At 37.7% G+C, this 14,366-nt stretch overlaps 1 protein-coding gene across 4 annotated transcripts in view; it reads left to right on the forward strand.

Annotated features, from left to right (window-relative positions):
- MYO16 (myosin XVI) overlaps window positions 1-14,366 on the forward strand; it is a 397,050-nt gene that overhangs the window by 139,406 nt on the left and 243,278 nt on the right. For all 4 annotated transcript variants that reach the window (XM_075852491.1, XM_075852492.1, XM_075852489.1 and 1 more), the window contains exons 2-4: window positions 3,185-3,448; window positions 4,690-4,760; window positions 7,495-7,638. In XM_075852491.1, coding sequence (XP_075708606.1) covers window positions 3,223-3,448; window positions 4,690-4,760; window positions 7,495-7,638 — 441 coding nt within the window. In that variant the 5' untranslated portion in view covers window positions 3,185-3,222. The remainder of the gene's footprint in view (window positions 1-3,184; window positions 3,449-4,689; window positions 4,761-7,494; window positions 7,639-14,366) is intronic.

The raw sequence follows: 14,366 nt of genomic DNA on the forward strand, positions 1-14,366 counted from the left end.
AACAACCATATTTGAAATCCTTGAGGGGTGTAGTTTCCAAAATGGGGTCACTTCTGGTGGGTTTCCATTGCTTTGATACCTCTGGGGCTCTGCAAATGCGACATGGCACCCGAAAACCAATCCAGCAAAATCTGGACTCCAGCAAACACACAGCGCTCCTTTCCTTCTGTGCACTAAGGAAAAATTGGGCAACAAAATGGGGTATTTTGTTCCCTGTGAAAATAAGAAATTTTGATCACAAATGACATTTTATTGGAAAAAATGACATTTTTTTTAAATTTCACAGCCCAATTCAAATAGGTGCTGTGAAAAAACTGTGCGGTCAAAATGGTAACAACAACCATAAATTAATTCCTTGAGGGGTGGAGTTTCTAAAATGGGGTCACTATTGGGGGATTCCTACTGTTTTGGCACCTCAACACCTCTTCAAACCTGGCATGCTGCCTAAAATCTATTCTAATAAAAAAGAGGTCTCAAAATGCACTAGGTGCTTGTTTGCTTCTAGGGCTTGTGTTTTAGTCCACGAGTGCAGTAGGGCCACATGTGGGACATTTCTAAAAACTGCAGAATCTGGACAATACATATTTAGTAGTGTTTCTCTGGTAAAACCTTCTGTGTTACAGAAAAAAAATTGAATAAAATTGAAGTTCAGCAAGAAAAATGAAATTTGCAAATTTCACCTCCACTTTGCTTTAATTCCTGTGAAATGCCTGAAGGGTTAAAAAACGTTCGAAATGCTGTTTTGAATACTTTGAGGGGTCTAGTTTTTAAAATGGGGTGTTTTATTGGGGTTTCTAATACATAGGCCCCTCAAAGCCACTTCAGAACTGAACAGGTACCTTAAAAAAAAGGCTTTTGAAATTTTCTTCAAAATATGAGAAATTGCTGTTTATGTTCTAAGCCTTGTAACGTCCAAGAAAAATAAAAGAATGTTCAAAAAACAATGCTAATCTAAAGTAGACATATGGGAAATATGAACTAGTAACTATTTTGGGTGGTATAACTGTCTGTTTTACAAGCAGATGCATTTAAATTCTGAAAAATGCTATTTTTTCAAAAATTTCTCAGTATTTTGCAATTTGTCAACAATAAACACTGAATATATCGACCAAATTTTACCACGTACATGAAGCCCAATGTGTCACGAGAAAACAATCTCAGAATTGCTTGGATAGGTTTAAGAATTCCGATGTTATTACCACATAAAGTGAAATATGTCAGATTTGAAAAATGTGCTCTGAGCCTTAAGGCCAAAACTAGGCTGCGTCCTTAAGGGGTTAAGGTTATGGCTGGACGGTGTGTATAATGTGTATGTATATAATAAGCCAACTGGCCACCGGCCTGTTTCTGTGCTTGAAAGGTGACTGCATAGACAGGGGGAAAAAACATTGCTGTCATCCTCCTATATCTTTCAATGTCTGAAGGCGATGATGTGAATATTGAGGAGATTATCACTGGTCAAGGTCATTTTAAACCATGCATTGTGTGATGCTGAATTCCTTTGGTGTGACATGACTTACACCACAGTGGTAAGAATAACAAGGGAAATCTACACAGTGGTGGATAAAAGCAAAATCATCTCTTCTAGAACATAGAAAATGTGTTTTAAAATAGCTCTGTATTATGCCAGCATGACATATGTTCTGTTACTGTCTGCCTTTGTAATCCAATTGTGTGTTATCTATTAAACTATTTGTATAACTGCTCGCTGATACATTTTTGTTCACATTGTAGACACTACAATATTACCTGACTACTCTAATAATAATTTGGGACAGAAACCCTTTTTTTGGGTCTTTCATGGGTTTCAGCAAATTCTCTAATGAACATCCCCATTCATATAAAGAGAAGCCATTACGTATAGGTTGACACAGTTAGAGCCTCTCAAACAATTTACCTACTGTAAATTTGCCTCTTATGGGAAATCGGGAGTTATTTCTGATTCATGTGTTATTTAATGCTCAGTAAAGTACATGGGATTAGATCATCCCACACAAAATGCTGTACACATATCTACAGTATATTGCATGTATGATTAGGGTTTAAAGTTGTCATGCTATCCAGGCCAAGATATTACCTAGAGAACCCAGATAAGCAATTTATCATGAAATCATGACAGATCATTTAAAGCACTTGGGAAATCTAATATTCTGAGTATCTGATTTTATGAATAAAAGTCAGAATTTCACTTAATTTCACTTTATACTTAGTGTGAGAATCATTCCCATAGTAAATACACACAGCATAAAAAGTAATAAATAAAAAAACTAGAAAATCTGTATACAGTAGTAACACTATTAGTAATATTTAGCATTTTTAATAGAGTTACACGTACTCGTAAACCCCTACAAGACAATTTTGTATTCATTTATTAACCCGTTAGTGACCACCAATATGCCTTTTGATGGTGGTCCCTAACAGGCCTTAGGCTAGGTCGCCTTTTCACTGTGACCTAGTCTAAGTCCTGCACAGGTATCCGGTATGGGCTGGAGCAGATGCTCAGTAGCCTAATGACAGCCGGGCTCCTGCTCTAACGGTTAAGATCAGAGTCACTTCCAATACCAACTGTTGTACTTTTTAGATGCCATGGTCAATAGCTATAGTGGCATTCAGAGGGAGGGGGCTGGCTGCCGATGGGTTTCCATGGCAACCGGCGGCCTAACATAGGCCCCCAGGCCTGCCATGGTTATGTGCCTACCAGAGACTTGACTTAATAGATTTTAAGTTTTACACTGACAGGCAATAATGCTTAGTATACTAAGCATACCACAGCAATATATAACAGATCAAAACATCTTATAGTGAAGTCCTCTAATTATTAATTGATGTGAAATAAAAAATATTAAAAAAGATGAGCAGTAAAAAAATAAAACCTTTTTTTCCAGTAAAAGTGTAAAACCAATGCAATATATATATATATATATATATATATGTAAAAAAAACAATGGCGGGATTGCTATTTTTCCATACCTCTCAAAAACGCCATAGTTACAGCTTTTTCTAACAGCCCTCTTCCCAACTTAAAGGAAACTGAGGGCAGCATGATGTACTGTATTGACAGACATGCTGATTTCACCTTTTTAAATGTTTCTCGCATTTTGCATAAATACAGTGTATTAGATGTAAATTCTGAGTAGTACTCCCATTCATTTTTCCTTTTTTCCTTTTTCTATTTCTCTTCTAGGCTGTTTCCAGCTTTGTAATGTTTTTCGATCACATGACATGGAAATTGACCAATGTTTGCTGGAGTCTCTTCCATTGGGGCAGCGCCAGCGTCTGGTGAGACGTATGCGCTGTGAGCAGATTAAGGCATATTATGAACATGAAAAGGCTTTACAAAAACAAGATGCTTATAAAAGAAAGAGCAAACAGAGAAAAAATTATAAAGTTAATTTCCAGCTCTCTTACAAAATACAAGATGCAATAATCCACCATGATGACAAAGAAGGTAAGAGGAAGCTTATATTGAATTCATTGTACATTGATTCCATGAACGTTGCCCTGCCATTGTTACCTACGTGTAGGGAGAATAAAATATAATGGTTGTATTAGTTGATGGATTTAGTTGTGTTGAAATAGAGTCAGGTCTGAATCCTTCTCACCCCTAAATCAAAGCCACAAGGTTTTAGGGGGCTGAGATGTTTGCTGCTGTTTTGTAAGTTCTTTTTTTACTATAGTATTTCTTTAGCTGTATCACTGAGATTGTGGGAAAACTATGATCACAGTATGAGTTGTATATTTAATTGAATTTTATATCCAAGATCAAACCTAGAATTATCCTAAACACAAAGAATGCTATAATGCTTTGTCTTTCCTTCAAGGGGTTTTTCAGTGTCATGTTAATAAAGCATATACATTTTCATGAAAAGTTATACAACCTTCTAAAATAGTTTGTGTTTCAATTGTTCACCATGTTCATGATCACTGCTTGATGTCACTGAGTAAAAACATTGGGGTAGCTTTATTAATACCATTCTTGTTTGTTAAATATGTGCATTTTAAGCAATGCCCCCTTTGAGCCAGACCACAACCTTTCCCTCTAAGCCATTCCCCTTGTCGAACAAGGCGAAAATGTATCAAAACAATTAATAAATAAATAGAATTCTGGCCCATTTTGAATAGTAAATATGCCCCATTATTGTTTAAATTTAGGCCAGGATCACACACGCAGCTTTCATGCAGTTTTTGGTTCAGTTATTTTTAGCCAAACACAGGTATCGATACAAAAGTCTTTTATTTGTACCTTTCCTTCTTTTTGGATCCACGACTGGATTTGGCTAAAAAAAAGTAATCCAAAAACTACACCAAACACTGCATCATAACTGCGTGTGTGATCCTGGCCTTAGAGGATACAATTTTTTCATGTCCAACTGACACAGGATCACAGCCTGTAAGGAGAGAGAGCTCTGGTACACTTTAATAAGTCATACACTTCACTACAAGAAGAGATTTGCGAAAAATTACTTTTTATTATGGAGTGTTTAAAGTAAAAGTGGAAAACCCCTTTAAAACAACTCATTTAAAACAACACTAAAGCTTTTTATGCTGTACTATTGTTGGTTTCCCTATCTCATGTATTGATTTACATGTAAATGTTTATTGTCTGAAGTTAATGCTTGATTTAATGTTAAATGTTATGTTTTAATGGTAGTTATAATGTGCATTTTTAATTGATGTGATTTATAACAGTTTTGCAGTTACTAAAGGATGGAGCTGATCCACATGCACTTATCACTTCAGGGGGATGTCTACTTCATCTGGTGAGTTTTTTGTTTTTTTTGTACATATCTATTGATTCTGGATTCCATGTAAATCCGCTGGAAATCCGCATGCAATCTGCCTCTTACTACTTCAATGGGAAATCTACGTCTCTGAGCAGACTTGTCGGAAAAAAACTGCGTATTTTCACTCGTGAATTTAGCTATTGAATAAGGTTTTGTTTTTTTTAGGTTTTTTTTAGCTATTGAATACGGTTAATCTGCGTGTGGATCTGCCGTACAACAAATTGCACATATAAGCTTTAGGTTTCTGCCGCATATCCGTCCGTAAATACGTGTCGAATTTGCCTATGGCAAATCTGATAGGTCTAATCTAAGAGAGACACTAATACTGGCTATAACGTGGTTATCATTTTATGACTGTCATAAGGATTTTTCTTCTCATATAATGGAAGCCTAAGAGCAGTAAAAAAAAAACAGGGCATTGGTGAAGTAAATTGGTAGCTCTTTACAGATGCTGTCCTCTCTGGCCAATAGAGGGGGGTTCCTAATGGAAAACTCCTTTAAATGCATAGAATATGGCCTGCTATATACAGTTGCCTGTACTCTATTAATAGACTTAAGCACAGACTTATAAAAAATTGGTGTATCTTCTAACAGATTTGCATTGATACCACAGGGAAATTAATTTTTCTCCTAACTCTGAAGGTTATTGGATTGTTCATAAGGCTAAGGGAAGCATTTGTGATGATAATAACATATAACTATTTTCTATTTATTACATTTCCTAGTTAAATCTTTGAACTTTATAAAGAAGTGGAATAATTTTATATAAAAATAAATTACCAACTGTCACAGCCATACCAAGTCAGGGTTCTTAAGAGTACATCTGTTAGGATACTCTTATAGGGTTAAGAACTTTACATCCCTAAAGAGTTTAGAAGGCTATATACTGAATCTGTATCCCAGTAGGATTGAGTAGTTCGTGTTACTGTACAGTAGGCACTCTCAGCGCCCCCACTAGTTATACCCCCTGTGGCAGAGGCGTGGCTAGCAGGGAGGCAGGGGGCATCAGCCCCAGGCCCACTTAGAACGTGGGGCCCATGGGCGGGCTGGGCCGCAGTGTCATGTCCCGGTTTCAAATGTGTCTGCGTCAGGACGCAGATACAGTGAAATCCAATGCTGGAGTATGGAGCCGTCAATTACCTGCTCCAGCCCTCACTGTGTAATGCAGGCTGTGAGCTGCTCGGCGCAGACAGATGCAATGCAGTGACATTATCGTGCCTGTCGGTGCCAAGCCACTCATAGCACAGACCAGAGAAGCAGAGGAATCCACTCCACTTGTCGTGGGAACGGGGATAGTTTGAGTATTTTTTATTTTTTTTAGTAGGCACTATGGGTGCATTATACTGGGTATGGGGGGCAGCTGTGAGGGCATTATACTGTTTGCGTGTGGGGCTGCTATAGGGGCATTATACTGTATGAGGCAGCTATGGGGGCATTATACTATATGGGGCAATAATACTGTATGAGGGCAGCTATGAAGGAATTAAACTATGGAAGCAGCTACAGGGCATTATACTGTATGAGGGAAGCTATGGGGCATTATACTGTATGGGGATAGCTATGGGGCATTATACTGTATGGGGCAGCTATGGGGGCATTATACTGTATGGTGGCAGCTATGAGGCATTATACGGTATGGGGAATTATACTGTATGAGGGCAGCTATGGGTTAATTATACTGTATGGGGCAGCTAAAGGGGCATTATGCTGTATATGGGAAGCTATGGGAAATTTTACTGTATGGGAGCAGCTATGAGGGCATTATACTGTATGGGGCAGCTATAGGGGCATTATACTGTGTGGGGGCAGGTATAGGGGCATTACACTATGTGTGGGGGGGCAGCTATGGTGTCATTATTCTGTGTGGGAGCACTATGGGGCATAATACTCTGTAGGGGGCACTATGGGGGCATTATATTATATAGAATTATAGCTCTTATACAACACCAATGGTAATGGCTCATATACAACACCAATTCTCAGTCCTCCAACAGTCATCATTCCTTGTTTCTTACCACACTGCCTTGTTTTTTTATCACATAAACTGCATTTCACATTGTCACCAAGCTTCACTTATTTTCCTTCAAACAAGAACTGACCGTACAAGCTCTTTTAATCTGCCCATTTTCCAATCCCTCCTCCATATTTACAGTTAATTTCCCCTAAGCTCTTGTCCCAATTTATCTCAATTCTGTAATGGTTTGCACACCATTCCCCTTTGCTTGGTGTATGTGATTAGAATTCAATGTGTTATTTGCAGCTTATTGTCTTCAGGCGTCTGCGGCTGCTGTTACCATTCTGACTTCTCGAAAAGAAACAATTCTCCTTAAGCCAAGGTGCAAGTCAATGTGAATCTTGTACTAAATACTGCACATGCAAATCTAAAAAATAAATGATAAAATAATATGTTACATTTAGCTACATTGATTGATGTATAAATGGTAATGCATTATCTAAGGAATCCTATTTAGAGGAGCATCCTATGTAAATTTGATATTCCCGTATTTCAGCCAAACAAACTCCCACAATATCACATATTTCTGTTTATTCTCATAATCATATGACAGACACAGTGCAGGAAAAAAAAGACCTCAATACTTGCCTGTATGGAGTCTATAATCCCTTAAATTTTAGCTTAACAATGTGAAAATATTCTTTGAACTGTACCTATGTCACTCCAGCTGTGAGATGCTATCCTTCTCTCTTCCAGTGTGCACGGTATGATAACGCATTTGCAGCAGAAATCCTTATTGACCGTGGAGTTAACGTAAATCACCAAGATGAAGAATTCTGGACTTCTATGCATGTTGCTTGCGCATGTGACAACCCAGACATTGTCCTTCTGCTTCTATTTGTAAGTACACATAATAATTCAATGACCTTGTTCATCTTAAAATGAGAGCGAGAAGAAAGAATCTACAGTACATTTGTCACATGCACAGAATAGTTGTGACGCCAGCATATTTAGCATATTATATTCATACCTAGTCACTTATGTCATTGCCCTTAAGTGCGTTTCTCATTTAGCCCCCTTTGAAAACAGCTATCTACTCCTGAGTTCTTGGAAAGACTCTTCAACAAAGGCGGTTCTACACCATATTTCTAAACTTGGAACATCAGTGACAACACATGCCTTCAACATGAGGGTATACAGTTTATTGAGACATCTATCACTATTTATTCTAGACATGACTTACCCCTTTATTTGTCACTACGAGGTTTTTATGCTGTTATTGCTCTGTTCTACATTTAGAATGTCTATTACCATATTTCAGTAGGATAGCCTCCAGACAATATAGATAAAAAATTACACAAATGTACATTGCAAATCAGACAAATAAAAGTCAGATAAGCTTCTATGATGATTGATATTCTTAGCTGATCCAATCAATATTAGAAGTTTATATATAAGAAGACCCTTAATGGAACCAGACATCTTATGAAGGATCCAGCAGAGAAAAAAGCCCCAAGTAATAAAAAAGAAAAGCTGAATCTAGTATTACCTGTTAAAACTACGTGCTGTTTCTATTAAAATGTTTGTGAGAGCCTTCAAAATCAATTTGCAAGGTCTGTTCTCAGACCTAGCTCTAAAACACAAGAAGCAAAATCATAAAATAGTCTAATATGATCTAGAAGTTTAATTAGAACTATGCCTAAAAGTTCTAACTGTAAACTAGTGTCTGTGGTCTATTGATCCTTGTTATAGTCACATTTCTTGTTGGCTTCATGAATGAGAAAATGCTACCATATCTGAAGGCTTTCCTCAGCCTCCTTAGTATATAAAAATAAACATCCAATAAACTACATTGAGATTTGTTAGCGCAAATTTTTTTCAAGATATTATCGTTTAAAAAAATAAATAAAATTCCTTGCAGATTGGAAAGTCTTTGTATCAAAAGGTTCCTCTCCCAAATTTCATCTTCAGTCCCTCCAGGCTTTGATAGTAGACACTATTGGGCCTTGGGCCTTACACACATTGTCTACCCTTTTGATATCTCCTCATGCTTCTGAATTCTGCAATCTGAGTTTTCCACTCATTCCCTCTGATTTGCTCTTTGGATAAGTCCCTCATTAAATGAAGGTTGAATTTACCGACCCTCTCTCTCATGTGGACTGGAATAACGTTACCAACACATTTCTGCCTGCTGTCATTGACAGCTCTTGTAGAGAATACCTCACTAATAAGGCATCTGAGGTAATATGCATATGGAAGTTCATTATGGGCCCATAGACCGCTATGGATGACATATTAAGCCTCTTCAAAACTTAGAGGATATACAAAGCTGTTAAAGGCCAATGTGCATAAGGCTTAAGAGTTGTACTTGGTAGAAAACCCAAGAACTTAATGCATCAAATCTTGGCTCCGATTATTTATTTTATTAAGCAGATGTATAACATATTGTATGTCCACTGGGTAGTTTCAGGGAACATTCTACAGAACCTTTGCAGACTAACACTGGGTTAGAAACAACATTGCTCAGGCACTGAGGAAGTGGGCACAGTTCCTTAAGTAGTCGAGGGTATGCTGGGATAGGCTGGGGTAATATTCCTGGTGCGCGCGCTGGGACTTTAAGTACTTGGACAGGCACAGGCCAGGGGAGGAGAAGAGATCAGAGCCCACCGGCGTCACTGGACAGGAAGATACCGGCAATGAGGATAAAGAAGCTGGCGGCCGCTGGGATGAGTGAGACCCGTGGCTGTCAGAGCTACACATATCTTATTGCTTCATTTCAGTAATGGATAGTTTTGCGTTCTTAACTTGTCGTTTATAGTTTGAATTCAGGGGTTAGACCAGACCAGACATGAAAGTATGTCTATATAATGTTGCAAATAAATCTATGGTGTTGAGCATTTGAAGACATGGATTTACATGCCCCACTTAGTGACAGGGTGACATGATCAGCAGATTAAGGGTGCATCCAAAGTAAAAACAGCAACCTTTGATGCTGGAAGACATCTAACTTCTGATCACACAGCCAGATCTTGTCCAGTTCATATCCATTTGGCTAATGAAATGTAAGCCTGAGCTTTTCTTCTTGCCGTTTAGTTTAGGCCTATATCATGACAGCGACTGTTTTGACAACATTTATAATATTTAGGAGTCATTTTTAGAATTTGCAGTTTACCAAATGGTTTATGTAGCCAAGCAAATGTATTATTTTGGGAAACACCCTCTACAAACATCCAATATGCATACATTAGATTGGTCCTCAGTTCCAGACAGCAGGTTAGTTTTTGCTTGTTTACATCCATATGTTATCGCAGCTTGCTGGGACCTCATGCCCTAACAACAGCCTTCGATTGCAGGGGATTCTTAAAGCTGGGCAAAGAACAAACATGGACCATTCTTTGCGGGATTACTTAAATAACCACTTTATATAGACAACTGCCTGACATTTCCTAAGGCCTGATGATATACTGCACAGCTATATATATTGTTGCTGTTTTTTTTAAATTAAAAAAAGGCACTTGGAGGGGATGTGATAAAATAGGAGGTAATGCAGCTCATTGGTTAACAGTAGGATTTCTGAGTAGCAGACTGGGACATGACAAGAGAGATATCTTTATCAATGTCACTCCTCTGTAGAATGCGTCTATGTGCTTGGAATTGGTTTTCTTCTTTCTTAACTCAAAGCAGTTTTTCCCAGTGAGTGCACATCTGATATCAGTAATTGCTTAGCCTCAAGGCCATGAAGCTTCATACAGTGTAGCTAATGGATATTGTTAAATGGCAAATGTGTCTGGGAGTGTTTGCTGCATAAATTCATAAAATGTAAGCAAATATAAAGCTAAACTGACTATTTACGTTTTTGCATATACCGGTACAGGTAGAAACGAGTTGCTTTTTTTTTAAATTGAACATGAAATTTTACAATTGCAGTAGTATCGTAATATTAATATGACTTTAAAAGCTATTTTGAGTTGCCCCAATTCCATTTTCATGGTCTACAATTTCAGGACCATAATACTTTTTACAGTTAGAAAATAAATTGACCACCACTCTGATTACTACAGAATAGAACTGACCATGCTAGGTTCACACTGAGCATGGCCCTCAGGATAGGCCATCAATAGCTTATGGGTTGGGTTCCGACTTCCGGGACCCCCGCCGATCAGCTGTTTTGGATTTCACTGTATTTTCAGTGTAACAGCTTCCCTTTAACACCAGTTGGTAACTGTGAGGCTGAGTGTCCAGTTAATGCCTTAGTCTGTCTTCACTATACCTACTTTATTTTGTATTTATTTACCAGTTATTACGGTGTAGCTTTAAGATCATATTTTATGTATAGTTCTTTGTTCGTTTAGCTGAGAGGTTAATAATGATAATATGACTTTGTTTATGACTTAATGTGGCGTCCTACTAAGCACAGTATTGAGGTCAGCTAAGATATTTTAATTGTAACAAGTAATGAAATCAAAGCTATCAAGATTGAACCTACTTTATTTACTAGAACATTTGTCGCCTAGGTTAAAACAGTTGCTAGCTTTTGGCTGAAAAATTACATTTCATAAAAATAAATGAAAAAGCCGGTTAAACTGTTGTTGGCCAGTGACCACCTGAGTTGTACAAAGACAAGAGTTAAGATCATCGTGATGAATCAAATTAAAGTACTGCGAGATGTAACCTAAAGCTTCTGGGTCTCAATAGAAAATCTATAACAGGTTCATGATGAACCTGTTATAGATTTTCTATTGAGACCCAGAAGCTTTAGGTTACATCTCGCAGTACTTTAATTTCATCCACCTACAATGGTGCCATTTATATTACTGGTGTCTTCTAATGTGGCAGATGGACCTTTGGTTCATCCTCAAGCCCAGGGCCTGGGTGCGACTAATACCTCTGCACCCCCTATAGCTATGCCCTTTGCTGAAAGTACTTCAGTGAAGTGCTTTGTGGTCTACTAAAGCTAAATTCACACTATACTTGGACACCACACATTTGCAAAAAAAAAGTATACCTTGTATACTTTTTTTTGTGCGGTTATATTGAAAAGCCCAGTTGATTACGCTACAATACAGTTGGAGCTGTGGGATCCTGAATTGTGCCAGCCAAACGTATGCCAAATAGACACTCTTTTGTTATACTTTTGCACATTAAAATCTAATAGTATATATTGCTATATTAGCTCTAATTCTTTAAAGGAAAGATAATTGTTCATCCATAATTTATTCTACACAAGGTGGTTAGAATAATTTTTTCTAATGTAAAATCATAAGTAGTATAATTTTAGTCTCAGAATAAAGATTTCATATTATATAAATTTTTTCTTAAACTCATAAATTTAAGTAAAATTTAACTAAAAATGAAAAGTGCTGCCAAACAAGTTACCACTATATACTATACATTTCTTATAGATAAGACAATCATATTGGGAAAAATGTAGAATTGCCTACAATTATTCTGTAAAAACTCATTATTGCTTGACTTCATTAATGAAATGGGCCAGATCTAGGGATGAATGTGGCTACAGACTTTTATCTTTGTAGATCGCTACTAAAATTGGAAAGGCTAACTTTCTAAAGTGTGAAGAATTGAGAGTACATAGCAGTAGTTCTAGTATAAGAGGAGAAGTCTGGAGGTATATTAGATTTCTATATATTGTAAAAGAATGTTAAGCCTCCATTTATCAAATGATTTATATATGCAACAGAAATCTCACTTAGCTAATAAACCAAACAAATTAAATATAGGGTTTAGGTTATGTATATGTCACAAACCTTCTTAAAATTGAAATGGTCATGTGGATGGTTTCCTTGCTTTGTTCTATATTTCATTTCATGAATATGGCCCACCCCCACCCCGAATCGCGAGATCGGAGGTTACCAGCTCACTCTTTTCTGGCAATCTGTGTGTGAATACTTAGGGTATGGTCACACGCAGTGACCAAAAACATCTGAAAATACGGAGCTGTTTTCAGGCAAAAACAGCTCCTGATTTTCAGAAGTTTTTGTAGCAACCTGTGTTTTTTGCGGCGTATTTTACGGCCATTATTGGAGCTGTTTTTCGATGGAGTCAATGAAAAACGGCTCCAAAAACGTCCCAAGAAGTTTCCTGCACTTCTTTTTCGTGGGCGTCTTTTTACGCGCCGTATTTTGACAGCGAAGCGTAAAATTACACCTCGTGGGAACAGAACACCGTAAAACCCATTGCAAGCAATGGGCAGATGTTTGTAGGCATAATGGAGCCGTTTTTTCAGGCGTAATTCGAGGCGTAAAATGCCCGAATTACATCTGAAAACACTGCGTGTGAACGTACCCTTAGGCTCTATTGAACTCTGTGTACCGACTTGGTTCAACAGAGAGTGATCATTCACATGTGGCTAACACTCTGCCAGGAATGGAGAATCAGTGTGGGTCCTATACAGATAATGATACTGTACATGTTTGTGGGGAAAAACCCTAAAAGAATAGACATACTAGAACAATGGGGAAGATTTTGTAATGCAGTCTAAGTTTTGGACAGTATAAAGAAGGCAGCCAGAAAATGCTCCAAAGTTATCAAAGTGGTGCATGGTGTTTGATAAATTTAGTGCATCTAGCTAGACATGCTAGACCCTTTTTTTTCTTCTTAGTTATCTTAGTTTCTGTCATTTTTTTTGTGCCCAAATTTTAACACATTTTTGGCACATGGTGTCACATTTTAAGTTAGGACCTTTTTTCTAGGCCACGCCCATGTCCTCACAACGTCAAGCCCCATTTTTGAGTGTGTCGAAAAAAAAATCTAAAACAGTTAATAAATGTGGCACGCAGCATGTAGGTTAGAATTCAGGTTCAGAAAATTTAGGCACATTTTAAATAGTAAATCTGCCCCAATATACTTGAAAAATCAATTCAATTGTGTTTTTGTTTTTTTCATCTGATGAGAGTGACTGATGTTTTTATTTTCCTTATTTGACTTTAATAATGCACAGACTTTATTGGTTGATGTGTAGCAACTTCCATGAAAACAGTGAAATTGAACAAATACACTTTAGATTTTACAGCAGTCCTATATACTGCATAATTTATGTTTTTTGTATTTCGAGCTTTAGGACACACTGCAGACTGGAACATAATGTGACTAACCTAGCCAAATGCACACCATTTTCCAACAAACATATTGACATAAGCACACAAACCATGTCAAAGAGGAAAAGAAGCTCCCCTCCTAGTGTTTATTCACACAAAAAATGGCCAGTGGCGGATTAAGTAGACCATAGGCCCTGGGCTGTTCCACAAACTTGGGCGTCCCTTCCCCACCGCCACTCTGCCGTGTCTATAGTGAACACCAACTTTTTGTGTGAGCATTGACAAATGGTTGTTACGATTCCCCTTGTCAAAGGGCTCTGTCCCTACATACTGACAGTCTCCAACCATCGCCATCGCTGACAGTATAACACTGTGTAGGGACACTTCCTCTTGACAATGGGAATGGTAACACGCATTTGTCTATTAGTCCTGGGTACACAAAGATATGTAGAATACAAGGATTTACTACAACAGACATGTCAGGAGAGGGGAAAGATCCTCTATAGATCCAGTGACTCACAAGTGACGTCTTCTCTGATGAGAGTCGTTTTATTTTCTTCTCCATCTGACGCA

Source organism: Rhinoderma darwinii, chromosome 2 (genome assembly GCF_050947455.1).
Source record: "Rhinoderma darwinii isolate aRhiDar2 chromosome 2, aRhiDar2.hap1, whole genome shotgun sequence".
Taxonomy (NCBI): Eukaryota; Metazoa; Chordata; class Amphibia; order Anura; family Rhinodermatidae; genus Rhinoderma; species Rhinoderma darwinii.